A 20,491-nucleotide genomic window follows, 5' to 3' on the forward strand; every position below is an offset into this window, starting at 1 on the left:
AACGCGCGCTCTGGTGAAGTACACATGCACATATTGCGGCGCGTTCCCGAGAGCCCCCCTGACCAACTTGCAGAGCAGCAGCAGTGGTGAAGTTTGCAGAGGAAAACTCAGACTTCGTAAACAGTTGAGAAGCTCACCAAACATTAAAGTGACACAGGCCAAAGGCAGGCAGCCACTATGGAGGATTTAGGTAAGTTATGGAGTTGTTTTTAAAACGCTGTGTTTTTCCTACAGTCTCTGTGAGGAGCCGATAGCAGGGTGGAGGACTTCACGTTACGACGAGATTTTATGTTGAAAAGGCAGTTTGTGGGTCACCTTAGCTCCTTCGGAAATGTTCGCTGTTTTCTGACAGAAATGTTACAGTGACGTTACAGTGTGGCAGAATTAATGTTTGGCACAATTCACCCACTTTGATTTATATAAGCATCGTAGTGACTTAGCGGCTGGACATCGTTAGCCTTTACCACCACCTCCTTTTAAACTCTCCCTCTCTGTAGTAAAGTTAATGTCTCTGTTAGTAATACGCTTTCCTGCGCATTTAAATTAACTATTTTTTCTCAATATATGTGCCAAAGGGAGGAGATATTTGGCTGACATTTTGACACAGAGCTTCAGCATTACCTCCTCAACTTTTGCCCCCAGGCTATTCATTCCAGCTTTGAAGTGGTGGAGTCAACAGGCCTCCCCATTTAGACTGCTCAGTACAGCACAATGTGAGCTGAACCCTGGCTTGGCTGGCTTATAATGTATCTCCAGTCTGATGGAGCACACTAAACTGCCAGTGATACTTAATTACTGACCATATAATCTACTTTGCTGTTCTTTTTTTCAAATGGAAAGTCTTGATACAGGAGACAAAGAGGTGACTGGGACAAAAGAAAAACGGGAAATTGTATTGTATGCAAAATACAGTGTTAGAAATGTGGAAGCCATATATTTAATTAGAAAGAAAATAACCCACCCCAAAGAAACCTGACATTTAATTTTACTATGTCAAAGGTACTGTCAACTCTTTCCACAGGAGGTGAAACAGTAGAAATGATTGTAGGTTCATGACCCCGGGGCTGTATCCTGTTGATTTCTGCTACAGGGAAGGTTTTATATATTAGATTAGTGTTTCTGTATCTGTGTCCATGCATTAGAGACCTTGAATAAGTTGAGTGGGGCACAATTGCCTTTTTTATTGATTAATAATTGCACATTAACATTCGGATTTGCTTTCAAATTATGTGGTAAGCGGGCACGAACTAGGATAGCTTTTGTCTACCAACAGAGTTCAAGTAAAACATTTCATTCACTATTATTCATTATTATGACTGATTTTTGGAATAAAAAAATAACCTTGGATCATGTTCGGTTATTTGCCAAAATTGCTGTTAGAATAAATTAAAAAAACAAGTAAGATTAAGACCTATTAACTATTGGATGGTGGCTGGTTTAATATTTATTCATATCCACATTTTGATGCTGGCCGTGATTTGTCATTTACTGAAAACTGTAAATTAACACTGTGGGAGACAGATACTCTCAGTGATACAATTTAGCCTGAGAAAAACAAATCCTCACATTTTAGTGACTGAAACACTTTTATTAAATTGAAAATTAAGTTAAACACCAACAAAAGTAATTCTTGAAGTGAGTTACAACAATGCAGGCGGTCGGTATTCAAAAGGAAAAATAGTAGTAAGAAGAAGGAATGAAAAGCAAAAACAGCCATCCACTTAAGGACCACCACCAACCTCAGCCCCCCCAGGATCCAGACCACAACTCCTGACAAATTGTTTATTCCAAAGGGCCATTAAGGTACCAAGACTGATCTCCACATTTCTTTTCTTAACTCTATTTTAAGACTGATACCGATTTTGCAGCAGTAGGACTGTACAAAGGTACTGTGAAGGCTGTTTTCTTAAATAATATTTAGCATCATTATACATTGCACGTACAATGTATTACATTGTCACTACATCACCAGATTTTGAGAAGTAGTCCCGCATCTTACTGCCTGCTTGCTGTCACGTTTCACTTATCTTTAGGTGATAGAGGAAAAAAAATATTTTACATAATTTTTAAATCCCCTCAAGCAATGTTTTTTTTGCAACCCCAAAGCCCTCCAAGCCCTGCTTGGACAGATCATTTAGAATAAGTTTAATGGGGGAATGAGGCACACTGATCTGAAATATAACAGAGAGGTTGGAGGCAGCCATTTCCCAGGATCTGGCCACTTGAAACCAATCAATTTTTGGCCTATTTTCAATTATCAAAATGGCTGACAATTAGTGTTCTGTCAGTCATTGAATCAACTAATCTTTTCAGCACTATTACAGCCTTTTATGTGCCCTGTACCCACTATCAGCATTGATGATAATCGATGACATACACCGGCTATGTGTTGCTCCATACGGTCTATCAGCTCCATCTATTTTTTGTGCCTCATTAACCAGTCACCTCTTCAGTTCATTGGCCCTTGACCTTTGGCACTGAACCTCTGAACTTCTAATTCTGGTTGTTATAGTTTCACCAGCTGGTCGGTTTTCTATATTTACCTTGCTAATTCAGAATCAATCACTTCTTAAGCCTCTGTCAGGTATCTGTGGAAAGCCTTCTATTGTACTGACCTCCCAAAGCACAAAGTCAATAAAATGGGTTTGTGAATTGTTTAAGTGGAAAGACGATGGGCCGCATTTTGAGTTTGGCCCGATATGAGAATACCTCCAGGGCACATTAGATGCTCGAGCTGACATGGGCCACTGAAAGGGCTGATTGTTGGTTAAGAGGGAGCCTGCAGTCTCACTGAAGCAGCGTGAACAGCAGGCTGAAGGAGGGGGCGAGGCTGCTGAGGAATGTCGAACATCACTCTGTGTCGGGGTCCAAGGCCAAATACTCTCTGGGTCATGACTCACCTCCTACTACTACTCTCGGCCCCGTGCATGCTGCCACCAGAGGGAGGGCTGTCTGTTTCACTCCTCAAAATGGGTCCTCTGGTAATTGCAAACATTTATAGATTTTTTAAAATGTTTTGCGCTTTGAGTTCTGCTGTCCTGACGATTACAGAACCAAGTTAAAGTGCTTACTGTTACGATTTAAATGTTTTTGTCCACATCATGTAGCAGACCCCTTCCTAAATATGCAATAACAAACCATGTGAAGTGTTGTAAATCATTTATGACTGTGGTTTACTGTACTTAGAGTAAACCCCCAGATAACAAGCCTCCACAGGCTGTTGCCTTGAGGCTTATTGATGACTGACAGGTCTACATGGAGTTGTTTGGAAACCTGATCACGCTCCACTCTTAACGTCTTCTTACATTCTGTGTGTATTGATCTGCTTAACACTCGAGGAAGGAATTCCCTCAGTATAATGTGAGCACTCTTTCAGTCTGTTCTTCTGAGTCAGAGTTTTCCACCGGCTTTCCCTGATCAGTCTTTTCAGTCCAGACCAGGTGGCAGCCAGGCCTAGCCTGGCTCTCTTTACTGATGTGGCCAAAGGGGACTAGATGTTGCCCTTTGACCTCACGTGACAAACTTTTCTTCAGCTTGTTCTGCTCCTGTGTTTCATGTTTGTGGCGTATGTAGCTAAACTCCGCTCACTGTGAATTCCTCAGGATTGTGTGAGATTCAGACAGGTTGACCTCACTGGGCTGTGGAGGGCCAGCTCCATTTTCTGAAGGTTAACGGTGAAGAAATTGGATTAGTACAGACATGCATTAAGACGAAAGTGAGAAAAACACTCAAACATGATAGACTCTCCCTTTGGTTGTAAATTCCCTGTAAATTGGCTGTTCACAGATTACCAGTGAGTCAAATCGAGGGCAGGATTACTGACACACCAAAGAGGCCAAGGGCCCACAAAAACCCCAGGTGCACTGTTTAATGTCATGCACTATTAAAGCCCTGTTTTGCAGAAAGGCCCATTGTTGAAATATAGTTTTTAGTATTAAGTACACTTACAAAGTGAATTTCTTTTATTGAATTGTGTTAAACTATAACCAAACTAACTTGGGGAACCCAAGTGAGTCGACACAGACTCCTGTTTATAGAGTTTAGTCAGCTCTAGACAGTATCTGTTATCTACTGGTTATGGGAACCCCATCAATTATTGGCTGTTGCCGCCAGAGGCTATATCACTGTCAGACCGTTAGCCATTGAGTTACAAGACTGGTAATAGTTAGACTTGCTAACTTTGTAATGCCAACATGCAGAAATAAAAGCACACAGCAGCTATAAAATAAAAAAAAATTGAAATAGTAGGGTAATGTATACTGCAGAAGACAAACTTGCCGAATCTTTATTTACATTCAAGCAACTCAATTACTGAAGAGGAAACAGAATATTGCACTGTGGTGTATATTACCCTATCAATGTGCAAACCTGTATTACTCTGAGAAGAGCCCAGCACAGAGCTTGTACTATTTATTGTCAAATGAAGATAGGCTTTAGAACAGTTTGAGAAGCTCAGCTCCAAGCCCCATGTGTATCTATGGGATGTGGCTATGTGGGCTGAAACAGGCAGTAGCACCTGCTAAACATGCCTTTTGTAAACAGTCTGGTTAGATTAACTGTAATAGCATCAGCTGATCAACTTGCAGAGGAAGGTCTTGTTCTCTAGGCAGGAATAAAAGTTGTCTGTTGTAGAAGCAGCATGGTCTTAAATCTTTACAGCATTTGCACAGCATACCGAAAGATCTTAGAAGGTCTTAAGTGCTCTCCGTGTCCCAGTGTGTCGGCAGAACAGAGTTAGTGTTACCAGACTAGCTTTCATCACCCCATGAGAGCTGTAAGGTTAGTGCATACCGCCCCTAACCAGTGGGCTCGCCTGCTCAGCGAGAGGGAAGCTCCTGACTGTAAATCAGTCTTGTTCCCGAGCTCCACACCCATCCTGTTCTGGGTCTGGGGAAGAGGGAGCTGCATGGCTGACCTCATCGCTTAGGCAACAGACCCTGCCCCACATCCTGAGGAAACAGAGGAGAAAAACAATGAGCAGAGTCAGTGCTAGAGGCCAGCAAACTCGGGCAGAGTGGGCAGCTGTGGGACTTCAGCATATGATTCGGCTGCCAGAACAGTGTTTTCACTTTTAAATGCCTCTGTAACACATTGTCGCTTCACTTGCAGCGCCCTTCACTCTCTTCCTCTTTTCATGCTGTTTCCACGACTTCCCTGTTCACTGGCCTTGTAACTTGGCTTAGGGAGCAGTGCTGATTATTTTCCTGTCAGGTTTGGGTAATGTAGTGGGAATCCGAGTCCCTGCTGGATTCTTGAAGCATTACTCAAGCTGGGGACACCCGAGGGCATGTTCAAAGGCAGGGGAACTTTTCTCTTCGTCTCTGAGCAGGACAGGAAATCTCACTTCTTACTTCTGTTTTACTATAAACACTATCACTTCACACCTCTGTTTTGCTACAAGGGTGGTATTGCACCTCAGCTTTATTTTGGTAATAAGTGAAATTAATTTGCAAAACTCAGCATGGAAAACTGTCAAGTACCAAAAGCCGGCATCAAATGATTGCTGAGCATTTTGATATCAACGCATAAATCTAATCGGCTCTATTTTATTTCATTTAAAACATTGTCAGAAGAATAATCTGCTACTATTTTTCTGACTCTGACTCTGTAAAACAGAAGTCTGTCTGTCTATGTATGTTTGTCCTTTGATTTCATCATCTGATGGACTTCACTCTTCCACCGTGTTTTATCAAGGAACTGAAGAATTGCAGTGTCCAATGCAAGCTCTTGACAGTTGACGGAACATATTTATTAGTTGTGCATAGTTACATACAGACCGTGTCGTGTATTGAAGAAGGGAGACCGGAGACGTTTCTATCTAGCAAACTCTAGCTAAGTCTTTATCATTTCAAACATTAGCAATGTAACTTTCACAATGAACATTTTTGTTCAACAAGAAATAGCTGCGCTTTGATGTCATTGTATGTGTACTTAAGCATTTTGAGGGGATGCAACTATGTCGTGGAAGTCATGGATGTATTGCTATCGACCCAATGAAGTGCAGTGTGAGATACATTTTTTGGATGAGCTGTTGTCCAGTTCCCAACAGGTCATACAACATGGACATATTTGGAAAAACAATCAATCTGAATATGTATCTTCAGTCACTTGTGAATTATCCACTATTTTTTGACATTTCAATCCATTCCAAAAAATAATCATCAGATAGGTTGAATAATGATGTAATTCTTGGTTGCAGCCATATTTGTTACAAGCCTGAGTTGCTGCAGACAAACCTCATCCTTTGACTATGCTTTGCTTTCTATGGGATGGCTACTAGTTTGGAGCGTGACTTGGCGTTTTCAAACAGTGTTTTAGAGACAGGGTCTTCCTAATCCTACCTAATTAGACTCTTTTATGGCACAAAAGCCTCTTGACTGGTATACGGTCCTCACACATGTGTTGCTATGAGTGTGTCCTCAGTGACTGGGTGTTACATCAGTCTTTAGACTTTCCCCTGTCATCTGATTTACTGGTCTGTGGGGAAGTGCTTTTATTTTGGTCCACCGTTCTCTCAAGGGGCGTGTCATCTTTCGGATATGGGGCTGCTTGGCAAAGTATTTTTAGGTGTTTATTTTGAAGTAATCACCCTAAGATGCTTCTGTCTTTCAAATCGTGTGCTGTTACACTCATTCATCCTTTGTGTGTATGGGTCTGTGTGTAAAACCGGGTGGCCATCTGTAAGCTGTAAGGCTTGCCATTTATTTGGATATTTCTCTCATGGTCCATCATTTTAATGTTTGTTGTTGTTCCATATCCTCTCATTCACTCACATTCTCTGTTTGTCTGTCCCTGGTTTTTACCCAGCCTCCCCAGCCTGTCTCACTGGCATCTCACCCTCCGCCCCCCTCTCCCTGGCCCCTGTCTGTCTTGTTTGATATAAATATCGTGTCGGGTTGGCCTGATGGGGTAGGGTTTCGGTGTGGGGCTGTAGCCAGTTCTGCTCTTTTGCTCCCTGGCTATAAACAGGTGAGCTGTGGACCCTGGTGGGCCATCACCATTGCCCACATGTTAATAGAAAAGATTAGACAGCCTTGGTTTCCTACCCTTCCTCCCCTTCCCTGCCCCCCTGCCTGCCTGCCTGCCTGCCTGCCTGCCTGCCTGCCTGCCTGCCTGCCTGCCTGCCTGCCTGCACTGTACTCCACGCTCTGTGGGAAATGAGCAGTAAAAACATTGACATCTCCCTTATCCTGGAATTCAAAGCATGCTGTAGTTAGTGGAACAGCTCCTGTAATTGTCAACACATTATTTTCATTTTCTGGACTGACAGTTGATGTTTTGTATTCAAGCACATTCCTCACCGGCTCTCTACCTCAAATCCTGTGGTATTGGAGGAATGTGTGTTCTGCTTGAGTACATTTTATCACAAAGCATCATTTTGCTTCCAGTTAGGACAGGTCGCATGTTAACTGATGTTTCCCTGGATCAGGGTAACAGTATGTACCTTTCGCAGAGCCACCTTCCCCGTGTCCCTGCCTGATTGCTTTCTTTCTCCCAAGCGGACAGAGGAATGTGTGGAATTCCCCATTCACCTTCGCTCCCATCTGATAAACACTGCAGGACTGTGGCAGGGCCTTGGGTCGGGGTGGGGTGGGGTGGGTGGGGGGCTGTGCATAGGCAGGACTGTGCATGTACCCACTGGCACAAGAATGTGTACAGTATCCACATAACTTGAGAGTTGTTTGTTGAACGTTATGAAGATTAGTTACCACAGAGTGACCGCAGATGGATCCCCTGACAGTGTGAGCCACTGTTATATTGTTTGACTGACGTTTGATGAATTCATCTAGTGTTATTAGTGCCAGTCATATCCTTTTTGATGACAGCTTTATTTCTCCAGACCTCGCACAATGGACTATTGAGTCAGGATGCTGTTGGAGCAGAATTGGACTTTGTCCACTGTGGCTCCTACCCCCTGTCTGAAATGGAAAAGATTAGCCTGTAACTTGGCTTACAGTGCACGTTTGCATTCTTAATGCCTAAAACTGGTCGTGGACCACACTTGTATGAGACTGACTAAGGCTTGTTGTCCATCCTCATGTCAGACTCAATGCTGCCCTCTTCAGGGGAAATGTGGGAAGTAAAACAGTTACAGTAGCACCTTCAGTCTGTATCCTTTTATGACCTGCATTCAGTTATATCAAACAGATGCACTTTGTGGAATTGTGTGTATGTGTGTGCTGAGTCGTAATCTACTAAGGGAAGTGGGCTGGAAATTTTGGATGAAGAAATCCTACTTTTCTGATACTAAATTTAAACAGATCTGGCTGTGTTGCCCTTTCTTTATCCACATATAGAGAAAGCAGAATTTGGGCTGGTACATCTTCCACTTTGCTTCTAGTGGCATCCATATGAGGGCTGCAGCTTTCATTTTTATTAACAATTAATCTCCTTTCTTCTTCAATGTTTAGTACAAGGGAAATAACACATTTTGGTCTGTAACTACAGATTGGATGCCATTTTTACTTGATGACTTAACAATTAGTTGATTATTAATATAGTTGCAGATAAATTATCTATTTAGCGACTAATGAATGTATTTACTACAGTGGACAGTGCTATAGTTATCACGTCTGCCTAGGTCAAATTGTCACTGTAACATCATATTTCTACATATTGTTTCTACTGTTCATATTTTTATATATCTATTCATATTTTTTGTATGCTCAATTTTTCAATTCTCCTATTTTCTATTCATGCTGCTATTTTTGCAGTACTTACCTTAATCTCTATTTATATTTTTAGTACCTTGTTTATTCTTATGCACCAACATAACACTGCTAAGTTCTTAGCAGATGTATGAAAACCTACTCGGCAATACAACTAATTATGATTCTGATAAGCAGATGGTTATTATAACAGATTTTGTTTTAATGAAGATTACCATCTAATTGACATTTGTATATTTATTACATTAACAAAGTAAGAAAATGGATAGTTAAACAAAAAAAAACACTATGGCTATGACTATAAAATAGATGTAATAACTGTACTATTGTGTAGAATTCAAATACACTACTGTATAAAGTATAGCTTACTGTAGGTCAGATTCTAATTGGGCTATAGCCTAAAACAGTATTGTGGTGTAACAGTATATCAGCAGTACAAATCAGCTACTAGTCGCTGTGGTTTCAGCACTTTTTAAAATTCTTAACAGGACTGAAAATAAACTGTGAAGTTCAACGTGAACTGGTATCAGAGTTGAAAATGCAGTTGGCTTACCAAAGGTATTATGTGAGTAAGTAAGTAAAAAAAGAAAATAATTATTGTTGTTTAATTTTTCTCTATATGCTGTCATGTATGTAAAGACCCAAGATGAAAATTGTTAGTGAATGTGAGTCGCAGTATCTGTCCCACCTGCCACTGCTCTGCACTGCTCTCAGGTGGCGCTTGTGGCTGATAACGCCTTCCCAACCAGTGGTGTTGTCGCAGAAGCGTAATGGTCACCCGTCAGGTTACACTGTTTGCTCTGTCCCTAATGTTGTTGATTTTAGGACTGTAAGTGGTTTAATAGTTTAAACAGTGAAACTAACTGTGGGGATGTCCCCTGTGGGTGATGTGGGCCTGTGCCTGAGTCACAGATGTGTAGTATCAGTAGGTGGGAGGGGGATATAATGAGTGCAGACACTTTAATAGAACAAGTCTCAAAAACTTGGCGAGTGTTTTATAGGCCTTAGGCAGTACGGCTGTCCTCTCTGTCAAGGCCGTGATGAACTTTCTAGGAATACATTACCATAATTAGGCTTTCTTGAGGCCTGTTTTTCATTTGATAGCTTTTAGGATCTGCTAAGCTACAAGCCAAATGAAAATCTAAATCCTACACTGTATTTTATAAGACTCACCTTTGTCCAAAAACCAGCTGTGGTATTTTTCTATGCGGAGGCTTTGTTTTATGAGTGACAAAGTCAACTTCAGTAAGACCTTGTTCAGCATGTCGGCACCAGGTGCAGATTATTTTGAGCTTGTCATGATATTTCAGCACATTTGCACAGACATGGGCTACTCACCGAGCTAACCGCTTTAAATAGGCTTGTGCTCCCATGTGGTTTACGTCAAACTACATGACTTGAACATTTAGCTTCTGGGAAGGAGCTCCTTTTGGACCGCAGACTCCTAAGAAGAGTGGATGGTAGTTTGACGTGTGAGAGTTTAGCAGTTATAACAGATTTGTCTGTTATGTTAAATTTCATCCAAAGGCTGTATGTAAATAAACAATCCTATTCGCTGTATTTATTCGTAAATGCAGATTTGAGGGTGAGAATGTAGTAATTATATTCATTTTAAGTGTTTGTTTTCAAAATAAAGTTGCACTGAAAGGATACCGTTATTGAAAGAATACTGTCAACCAATTTTGGCCCTCAAACCACTCCCCCCAGCAGACTGGCAACATGCTATCACCCCTTGTTGCTCACACTATCTTTGTCTGTACTGCTGTCTACTTCACACACACATGCAAACACACATAATCCTGCGTGGAAGACATTACAGATACAGCAATAATGTGAGTACATCTACTGGCTTTTTCACTATTTTAAAAGTTGAATGTTTGTATTCCTTGATTACTGGGAACTGCTTTGTTGTTTAATGTTAAGATTGCATTGTGAATGCCTTCTTGTTAGAACTTTCCTTGTTGACACAGACGAAGGAGAAACTTGTTTAGTCTATTTCAGACATTGTGAGTTTTTTTATGGTCACTTGATGGTACGGATGCAGCTTCACTGAGCACAAAGGTGGTCTTTTGAGTATTTGAGTATCTATGTTTTCTCTCCCTTAAGCTTTTGTGAAAAAAAATGTGGAGTATTTGGAGAAAGATCATGATTCAGATAACAGAAAAATGCATACAATAATCACTAAACTAATGTGCTTCTATTATTCAAACATCAAGAATTCTATATATTTTATTTCAGACTCTGCTGGTTAGTAGGACAGTTTTTGACCCTGCTTCTCTGGTGTTATGAGTTAAAAAGTGCAGCGATTCCTTGAAACAGACTGTATCCGCTTTAAGCTTCTGTAGTGTAACAGTATGCAGCCGGTGATGGCGGTCTATTCTGGACAGGCTGAGGATGGATGGATTGTGTGATGTCAGAGTCTATTTTGCTCCTGCGTTCCTGTGAACACTCAGCGGGTTGCACTGTACCCCCTCAACCCTGGACCGGAGTCAGAAACACTTGGTCTGTCTGCTGCTTTGTTCTGATCAGACTGTCTTGTTAAATTCACACTGAAATATTCTCATAAAACAGAGAAAGGCATACATTGCTCCCAGAAGTATAAGATAAGAAATGACACAGGTAGCTCTTGTTGTCAGCAGGGTTTTATTTATAGGCTGGACTGATGGAAATAGTATGTTGGGGATTTCCGAGGGATATTTTATGAAGGCTGATGGGTTTAGGTATGAAGGTAGGCTTAGTGATGTATTGTACAATGATGTGATGGTGACAAGGCCTAACCTTTGTGTTGAATGATCTGCACCAAAGAATAGTTGTTGTTTTTTTGGTGACAGCTTGGAATGAGTGATCGACTCGGACTAGCTGCCATTGTCTGCTTACAGCCTGATACCACAGTCAGCAGTCGCCTCAGAGCGCCCAACAGCCCAGTAAAGAATGAATTGGTCTCCAGTCCAACAATGTTTGCTTGCAAAAACAATTCAGGAATTTGTCTGATGTTTTCACTCCAAATACGTTAGGATTTACTGTGTTTAATGAGTTTTCATGAAGATTGCTATATAAATAAAGAATGGAATACAAATATTGTTTATTTGACTGGCACCATTGTATTGTGACCTAAGGTAAAACTTTAATTATATCTTTCAGACGCGTTGCTGGCGGACCTGGAATCAACTACGTCCCATATCTCAAAGCGTCCCGTGTTCTTGCCCGAGGAGACGCCCTATTCCATCCCCACCGGAGGACATTCCTACCAGGATGTGTCGGTTCCACCTCCAGTCCCTCCTCCACCCTCAGCAGAGGCTCTGAACGGGTCCCTGATAGATCAGCCAGACTCTCACCACTCCTCTCAGCAGGTAATGTAGTGCAGTAGAAATAATACTTCTTCAATAGGTTTGTAATAAAATGCTCAACAAGCATGAAGTAATGACACTGCACAAATCATAGTAAGTATGAGCAGGAATGTTGAGTCTTAAGGCTCTTTTACACACTGTCAAATTGAAAGCCAGTTCAGAAAACTCGGCACGGGTTTTCTCAGTATGTGTGACTGATGTATCCTCTGCAGTCGTTAGGTTCAGCCCAGAAGAGCTCATGGTCGAGGGACAGTAGCAGCTCTCCGTTGTCTCACATTGAAGAGGACCACGTCTACAGGTATCCTGCTGCACACTTGAAATATTGTGTGTATGAAGTTGAGCGCATTATTTGTCATTTTTGACCTGTAATTGCTATGAACAGTCGTCTCTGTCTGTCTCCTCTTCAGTTTCCCAAACAAACAGAAGTCAGACACGTCAACAGCAGCCATGACCTCTGCCATGGGCAGTAACCTCTCAGAGCTCGACAGGCTGCTGCTGGAACTCAACGCGGTGCAACAGAGCTCCCCTTCATTCCCCACCACAGGTACACACGGAGCACCCAGCTTTATCATTCTGTTTGTCATGAGTGGGATTAATTATACAGTTATGTGTCCACAGAGGAGGCAGCTCCACCCTTACCATCCTGCAGCATCACCCACTATGAGAACGGCAGCGCGCCTGACATCATGGTGAGCCCCCCCCCTCAGGAGAAACCCAAGAGGAACGGAACAAGACTGGATGAGCCCCGACCCACCGTGGAGAGTCTGCTGGACGAGCTGGAGGGCTCAGTGCCTTCACCCAGGTACACAAGGTCTCTCCTCTGCAGCTGGTCTCTAACTTAGTGTGTATTTTATAAGTAAGATGAAGGTTTCCATAGCCCCTTCCAGACTGCAGTTTCAAGCCGCCTGAACCGACAGAGCCTGCAAGAGGGAAAAAATGTGACGCATGTTATTTGTGTGACCAACATCCAGTTAATAAGAAAGGAAGTGGCAAGCCTCTCACTTGAGTTCAACAGTAATTCGAATCATGTTGAACAGAAGAAGCAGAACAACTTTGCTCGTGTATGTAGAATCTCTAGAGTGAGAAACAGCACGATGCACAGTTCTTCCGCCATTAATGTTTTGGATGTACTCACAGATGGCATCGTTTATTGTCCACAAACTGCCACTTCTCTGTTACATGGCACTGCAGTCTCTTCCCACTTCTTTCCACAATGCAGGATTGTAATGTGAATTGACGCCAATATTATGCCGTTGTAAAATCAGTATGAATGTCTGAAGGCGAAATGACAGCACTGCTTGTTACAGCACTTTTGTGGAACACAGTATGAAAACGGCTCATGACCCTTATTAAGATGAATTAGAAAAAGGTTTTCTTGCATTATGAAAACCTGTTCATACTGCATGTTGTCTGACCGAATCTGAAAGCAAAAATGTGTTATCCAGTTGCTACATTTGAAGGTGAGGTGTAAAGTACTCTGTATCCACAGAGTTTGAAAGGAGGATGTATCCCATTCTACAGAGAGTTAATTCATAAACTTTGGCTGCCAGTTGCAACAACATTTATAAATGACAGCTGACAATGTAAAACTATATTAAACCATCAAAAAGACAAATTATGACGTTTGCCTTTATGTTTCGGAATGTTTGGAATTTTGTTTTTTTCCTGGTGTACTGTGTTGTGTATAGTACAGCACTATCACATCAGCGTTGTATAGCAATGTCCGTTACAAATGACAGAAATCCACCAAGTACAACGCTTGTTAGAAAAAAGTATTTTGAGAGCTGGAGGCGTGACTAAATTTGACACGCCTCATAATTCTCTGTGCAGAAAAAGAATTGGAATTTTGTGGGAACTCAGACAATAGATATTTTGAGTTCTGTTGTTAGCTAGACTTTGTTTGCATGTAGCTACAAATCATATTATAATTTGTATTTTCCAGCCCCTCTGCTCGCCACAGTGATTTGGACACAGCCTCTCAGCAGCAAGCCAGAATCTCAGCTTCCTGTGCCACAAGAGAGCTAGACGAGCTGATGGCCTCTTTGTCTGACTTCAAGGTACAGAGCAGCATGAGTGAACACTGCAAAGGCTTCACTTTATCAACAAAACACAATCTTCTCCTGTTATATTCCTGATCATTTCCCTGTCCTCTTCCTCTTATCTTCCTTCTGCTTCTTTGTCCTGTAGCCCAGTTCTTTGGGCTCTCTGCTGGAGCCAGCAGGAGCGTCTTCCAGCTCTCCTCATCTTCCAGTCTGTTCCTCCGTCACCCCAGTGGCGTCTCCTTTCCCTAGTCTGTCCCACCCATCTGCCTGTGCCTCTCCTCTTTTCTCTTCACCTGCTGGTCTAGAGCTGCACATAGACGAGGATGGAGGAGACGGTGGCATGTCAATGCCCCGCCGTCTCTGTCCCCACAGTCCTATATCTTCACTTTCTGCAGCCAGTGACCTAGAGCTGGACTCTGTCATAGATGTCTCTGCCTCCATGCTGTCCTCTCAAACCAAGTCTCTACTAGTCCTCTCTCAAGCTGCTTCCTCTATCTCTAACCTTATGAGAAATAGCCCAAGTCCTTCCAATACCACAACCACACCCTCACTTACTTCAGTTAACACCATCCTGGACCACAAGTCCTCCAAGTCCCCTAGTCCATCTGTAGAGCGGGTCTCACCCTCAAGTACTTTTGGTAAAGTCCCTTGTGCTCCTGAGACTATGAGCACTCTATCTGCTTCTTTCTCCACTCCACCTCCTTTTAAAAACCTCACCCCTCCTCTCTCCGCTCCAAAGACTCCTTCACCCATCCCTGCTGCTCTCTACATACCTCCACCTTCTGCGCATGTTTCCTCAAAAACATCCTCACCATCTCCAGTTTCTCCATTGATGGTCCCCTCTTCATTGGCCTCCATTAGCCCCAACAGACAGCTGTTGGAGTCGGTTATCCCGGCCCAGAGAGCCAGCCCCTTCACCATACAGCAACCCCCCATGGCGGAGCCGTCCCTGGATGAGGCACTAGACAAGCTTCTGGCCATGAGTTTTGCACAGAATCACTCAGCAGCACATATGGAGGAACCACAGCTGAAGATGGAGACGCAGTGCCTCAGCAGAGGAGTGCAGGAGGTGCAGGAGGAGCTCATCCTGCCATTGGACAGAAACAGCATGCAGCCTGACACCTTCACCAGCGCCACAAACACCATCACGGATGACTCGGTGGACGGAGGCACAGATGGGAATGGAGATCTGGACTGGGCTGACGAGGAGCTGTCCATGTCCTTCCACGATGGACTGGATGGCACCATGACGCCTTACACTGAGAGGCCGTACACAGATGGCAGCATGACCCCGTTGACAGAGGCCAGCTGGATGGATGAGTCCATGACCCCGTCTTCATGCCCCGGGACTCCTGACGTGGCCCTGGACCTGCCCCTGCTGCAGACGCCCAATATAGACAGAGTCTCTGCTTCTGGACATGTATGCATCTCCATGCCTGCTTGACACAACTTGGGCTTGTTTTGCTCACATGGTTTTGTTTAAGAGACTGATGCTTCCACACTAGCTTCCCTCATTTTTGCTTTTGAAAAGCTGAAACATGATAACAAATTTTGCTCACCACTATAATTCACACATATTGTCATTTTAACACAAAAAAGACAGATTGTTTTGTTAGCATTTAATATTATCCCTCAAATCTTGGTTTGCACTATCAAGTGGCTCTGAAGCAGTCAAATTAGTCAAATAATGAATCAGTTGATTGACTGAAATTAATTAACACGAGCATGAAAAGTTAAGGTTTGCTTCCTTTGCTGTGTTTTATATTATTTTATATAAGTAAAATATACCATATATAAATAGTATCTGTTTTAGAAACAGAGATGCTCTTTATAATCAAGAGTTTTTGCTTTGATACTACATTTTATTAGAAAAAATGACTCACCAGTACTTAGCATGGCACATGTAAACCAACATTCCTTCTCCTGCGACAGCTGGGGAGGAAGGATCATGGGTAGGGTTTTGATGGCACCTGACATTAGCTTGCAAGAAATGCATGAAGTGTGACTCTGAGCCCACTGACCACAGCGTCCCGGGCTGTCCGTGATTTTGTGTGACTCACCTGCTGCCTCAGAGCTCTGCTGTAACCGCTTCAGCTGGTTGTGTTTGGTGTGCACGTATGACAAGATGCTCACCATTCCCTCTTAGATAAAATCAGTGATTAGGCGCACTAAGGAGACTCCCAACGTGCACCCCATGTTCCGAGATGGTCATCTGCGCAGGAAGATGGGACCTGTCATTGTAAACAAAAACACTTCTCAGGACCGGCTCATAGAGGAGCTTCAGGGAAAGTTCGGGATCGGTCGCTCAGAGCGGAGACGTAAACAGTCTGATGACTGGCTGACGGAGGGTGTCGTCATCACATCCAAACCCCAACGTTTCCGTGCTGATGGGGCCGGCAGTGAGGTTGACAAGGTTGGCTTCAGTGTGCTCCATAGTTTTCCAAATTATTTATTTTCCTCATTAATTCATCTTTAGTTTCCTACACACTTTGCTCTGTGTTTCTTCCCTTCTCTCTGCTTTTCCTCTTCTCTTTTCTAGATCATTATTCCCCCAGAGTCGCCTGTCCCTGTGAGGAAGGTGATTCCACCTCCCTCGCCCCCCGCCCCCCGTCGCCCTCCTATCATAGAAGAACCTAAACGACCACTCCCAGTACAGCAGCCTATCCCTATACCACCACCTCTTCCTCCACCTCCCACTTCCCCTCCACAACCACCACGCATCCAGGAACCAGTTCGTGCTCCACCTCGGCAAATAATTAAAGCCACACCTCCTCCAGCCCCAATCCAGGAACCTCCTGCCCCCAAACCAGAACCCACTCCACCTGTTCCTAATACCCCAATCCATTACCCTCCACCAGTGGAGCCAGTGACACCAATTGCACCCAAAGTCCTGGTGTCAGTCGGCTGCCAAACCGAGTATGACCCAATCTTCCCTCCAATGCAGGCATGAACCCCTGTCTCTTATCCCTTCTTTTTCACACTTTTTTAATCTTGGTAACCTCAAACTTCACACTGAGTTCATTTTGTAATATATCTGTCTATCAGTTACATCTTCAACACAGTTTTCAAATAATTAAATTTCAGATTATGGCTCAGGGGAAGGGTGGTGTTCCTGGTGGGCCTCCGACACAGGTCAACAAGCTGGACAACATGCTCGGTAGCCTTCAGTCTGACCTCAACAAACTGGGTGTGCAGACGGTTGCTAAAGGAGTTTGCGGCGCCTGCTGTAAACCAATTGTGGGACAGGTGAGATGCTTTTTTAAGGTGATATATATGTTTTTCTAGAATTTGCTTGCTAATCCACTTTTCTGTTTGTGCAGGTGGTGACCGCCATGGGCCGCACATGGCACCCTGAACACTTTGTGTGCACACACTGTCAAGAGGAGATTGGCTCCAGGAACTTCTTTGAGCGTGAGGGACAGCCGTACTGTGAGACGGATTACCACAACCTGTTCTCCCCGCGCTGCCACTACTGCAATGGGCCCATACTGGATGTGAGTCACTGCTGTTTACATTCTGTATGTGGTTCAGTCTGTTCTAGATTTCAGTGAGCCAACAGTAATTGTGTCATGTCTTTACAGAAAGTTGTGACAGCGCTGGACAGGACATGGCATCCTGAACACTTCTTCTGCGCTCAGTGTGGATCCTTCTTCGGCCCAGAGGGTATTGAGATGTGTTGTATTGTATCATTACTATGACTGTTATATGTGCAATAGTTTCTGTTTGCATTCATTGATTAAAATCTGTTTCTGTTATTCTTATGAAGGCTTTCATGAAAAGGATGGAAAAGCCTTTTGCAGGAAGGATTACTTTGACATGTTTGCACCAAAATGTGGCGGCTGTGCCAGAGCCATTTTGGAGAACTACATCTCAGCGCTGAACAGCCTCTGGCATCCTGAGTGTTTTGTTTGCAGGGTCTGTATCTTGTTTTTCTGGTGTGTTTTTTAAAATCTACCTTAGTGCTTCTTTACACATTGCAATAAGAATAATACTTTCACAATAACAACATCTTCTCTGTGTCTTTATTTACAGGAGTGCTTCACCCCATTTGTGAATGGAAGTTTCTTTGAGCACGATGGCCAGCCCTACTGTGAAGTGCACTACCACGAGCGCCGCGGCTCCCTCTGCTCTGGCTGTCAAAAGCCCATCACAGGACGCTGCATCACAGCCATGACCAAGAAGTTCCACCCGGAGCACTTTGTCTGCGCCTTCTGCCTGAAACAACTGAACAAAGGCACCTTTAAAGAACAGAACGACAAACCCTACTGCCATGGCTGCTTCGTCAAGCTGTTCAGTTAGAGAGTCAGGGAGGGCATTCACAGGTATGGGTCGGAGCTTAGATACACACAGGTAGGGTGGGGATCAGATTCACTGTGCTTGTATCAAAGAGGGTTGTCTGTATTCTGATGGTGACATTGGAAGTGTGTATGGATTGGGTATGTGCATGTGGTTGAAGCAGCATACTGTTTCTGCCAGACTAAAATACTTTTAATAAGTAATGTGTTACAGCTTGGCATTTTTGAAGCTCTTACAGGTTTTGAGTGTGTGACAGAGATATACTCAAAAGGTGACAAGAGTTTTTCAAGTCAACACAGACATGCACACGTTTTTATTCTTAATCCTCTGAAATGTGTTGGATATTTTCATCAGGCAAAGAGCTGTCCTTTTCTGTATTTCTGCCATAATTGTGTTTCCAAATCTTTTTAGTTTTTAACGTGTTAGATGGTGGTGAAATTTTACAGAACACTGTAGAAATCCACAAAATACTCTGTTTGACATTGTTGCTCACTGGTTGAGAGTGTCATTTTAGAAACCATAAAAAAACTGTAGTAGCGAGAAGGTGACTGTTTATCATTATGAACTGTTTTTACAACAGAGGAGGGTAGAAGGTTTTTTTCCCCAGAGAATAGATGGATAAATCCATAACATCACTGTAGCATTGACTGGAAATGAGCATTCAAAATAATTTGGATGTGTGAAATGGATTGTTGTGTCTTTACACTTCTACAGACACAAGAAAGCGCTCATATATTATGTTTTTTTTTATTGTGGATACCAGCCTTTACAAAGATTCTACTTTTTATTAATCAATTTTACACTTTTTCCAAAATCAGTGTCAAGCACACCTTTTTTTTAGCCAAAGGCAAATGATGAATATTTTCACAGAGATCATTAATGAAGAAATTCAATATGTAGCCATCCACAGTTACATGTGTGAACAAACCTCTGATTCTGTGGTGCCAAATCATTCCTTGTATTTTCACAGAAGAAAAGAGAAAATCTGAAGACAGATTCTTGTGAAGACAGTGAAGTGGAATCACACATACTGGGAGTATATTGTGTATTTCTTACACTATCATAACTGTTTCTGCGTACATCCTGAGAAGTTTTTTGTAAATATCCAATGCAGCTACATGTGAGGAAAGCGCTGGCATGCTTGGTATGTACATGTGTTTGATAACCACTCATTCAAAGGGGGAGAGGACTGGTACGAAGGCAAAGCAAAGATATTTTGATATTTTTGGTGACATTACTGTATTGAGAAGCTGATGAATGCTCACTATTTTGAAAGAAGTACATAATTCAAGAATATTTGCCTGTGATATTCCAATGACTATGCAACTGTGGTTTAACAACTTTGTATTTCAGCATCAGCGTGTATTTCAGAAGTAACAGGCTGCCTGTGCCATTGTATCATTACCATGTCTAATAACACTGGCAAACAGATCAATAGTCCACAGTTATGTTTTCATATTATTAGTCTGTGAGTCCACTGAGAAATATAAAAAATAAGAGCCTGGTGGTCTGTTGATGACTCATTTCCCTCAGCATCTGAGTAGCATCTACTGTATGAGCACCAGGCTGGGTCTGTACATGTAGTCATGACATGCAGAAGATGTATCGGGCCTTTTGTCTTGTTCAGGGAATAATAGAGCCTTAAATCTTTTCTCACTCTATTTAAGGTATCATGTAACAGTTGTCTTTTTCGAATCGGTTTAGTAGAATGTTATTTAACCAAAGCCATACCTTTGAATTTATTTTTGTGTCAATTCACTTTTTTTTCCTTTCACTCTGAATGTCAGTAGTTATGAATAGTGAGATTCCTCACCTCTGGTCTGATTACGCAAATAAATTCTGTTTTGGTATTAAAATGGCTTTATTTGTGATATGCTTTTTTTTTACACTTAGGCTCAAGGAAATGCCTTGGAACACATACTGTAGTCCAGAGATAATTTTGCAAATTGACAGGAGGCCAGCTAATAAACAAACATCAATCAATAATATTTATTAGCTGTACATTTTTCAGCCCCTTGCAGCCAGTTGCAGCAGCCCCACGCAGGTCAAATTTGACATGGTGGCAGTCTGGGCTGAATCTGGTCCACTGTCAGGGGGACAATAAACAAGCTCTCTTTTGATGCTTTTTTTAATGCAC

The 20,491-nt window shown here is 42.7% G+C and overlaps 1 protein-coding gene across 1 annotated transcript; it reads left to right on the top strand.

Moving 5' to 3' along the window:
- Positions 1-62: 62 nt before the first annotated feature.
- LOC131974448 (paxillin-like) lies at positions 63-20,213 on the top strand. Its single transcript, XM_059336758.1, has 11 exons — positions 63-190; positions 11,811-12,019; positions 12,229-12,314; positions 12,424-12,560; positions 12,635-12,818; positions 13,959-14,073; positions 17,143-17,304; positions 17,379-17,552; positions 17,640-17,721; positions 17,825-17,973; positions 18,091-20,213. Exons 1-11 carry the CDS (start codon positions 178-180, stop codon positions 18,355-18,357), a joined length of 1,578 nt encoding a protein of 525 aa, XP_059192741.1. The 5' UTR covers positions 63-177; the 3' UTR covers positions 18,358-20,213.
- Positions 20,214-20,491: the final 278 nt, after the last annotated feature.

The sequence above is a fragment of the Centropristis striata genome, chromosome 7, assembly GCF_030273125.1.
Source record: "Centropristis striata isolate RG_2023a ecotype Rhode Island chromosome 7, C.striata_1.0, whole genome shotgun sequence".
Classification (NCBI taxonomy): Eukaryota; Metazoa; Chordata; class Actinopteri; order Perciformes; family Serranidae; genus Centropristis; species Centropristis striata.

Bases quoted from the DNA above. Each gene is read 5' to 3' on its own strand.
- LOC131974448 (XM_059336758.1), top strand. The intron at 12,561-12,634 runs GTACACACGGAG...ATGTGTCCACAG, and splicing joins CCCTTCATTCCCCACCACAG to AGGAGGCAGCTCCACCCTTA. The intron at 17,722-17,824 runs GTATTGAGATGT...ATTCTTATGAAG, and splicing joins ATCCTTCTTCGGCCCAGAGG to GCTTTCATGAAAAGGATGGA.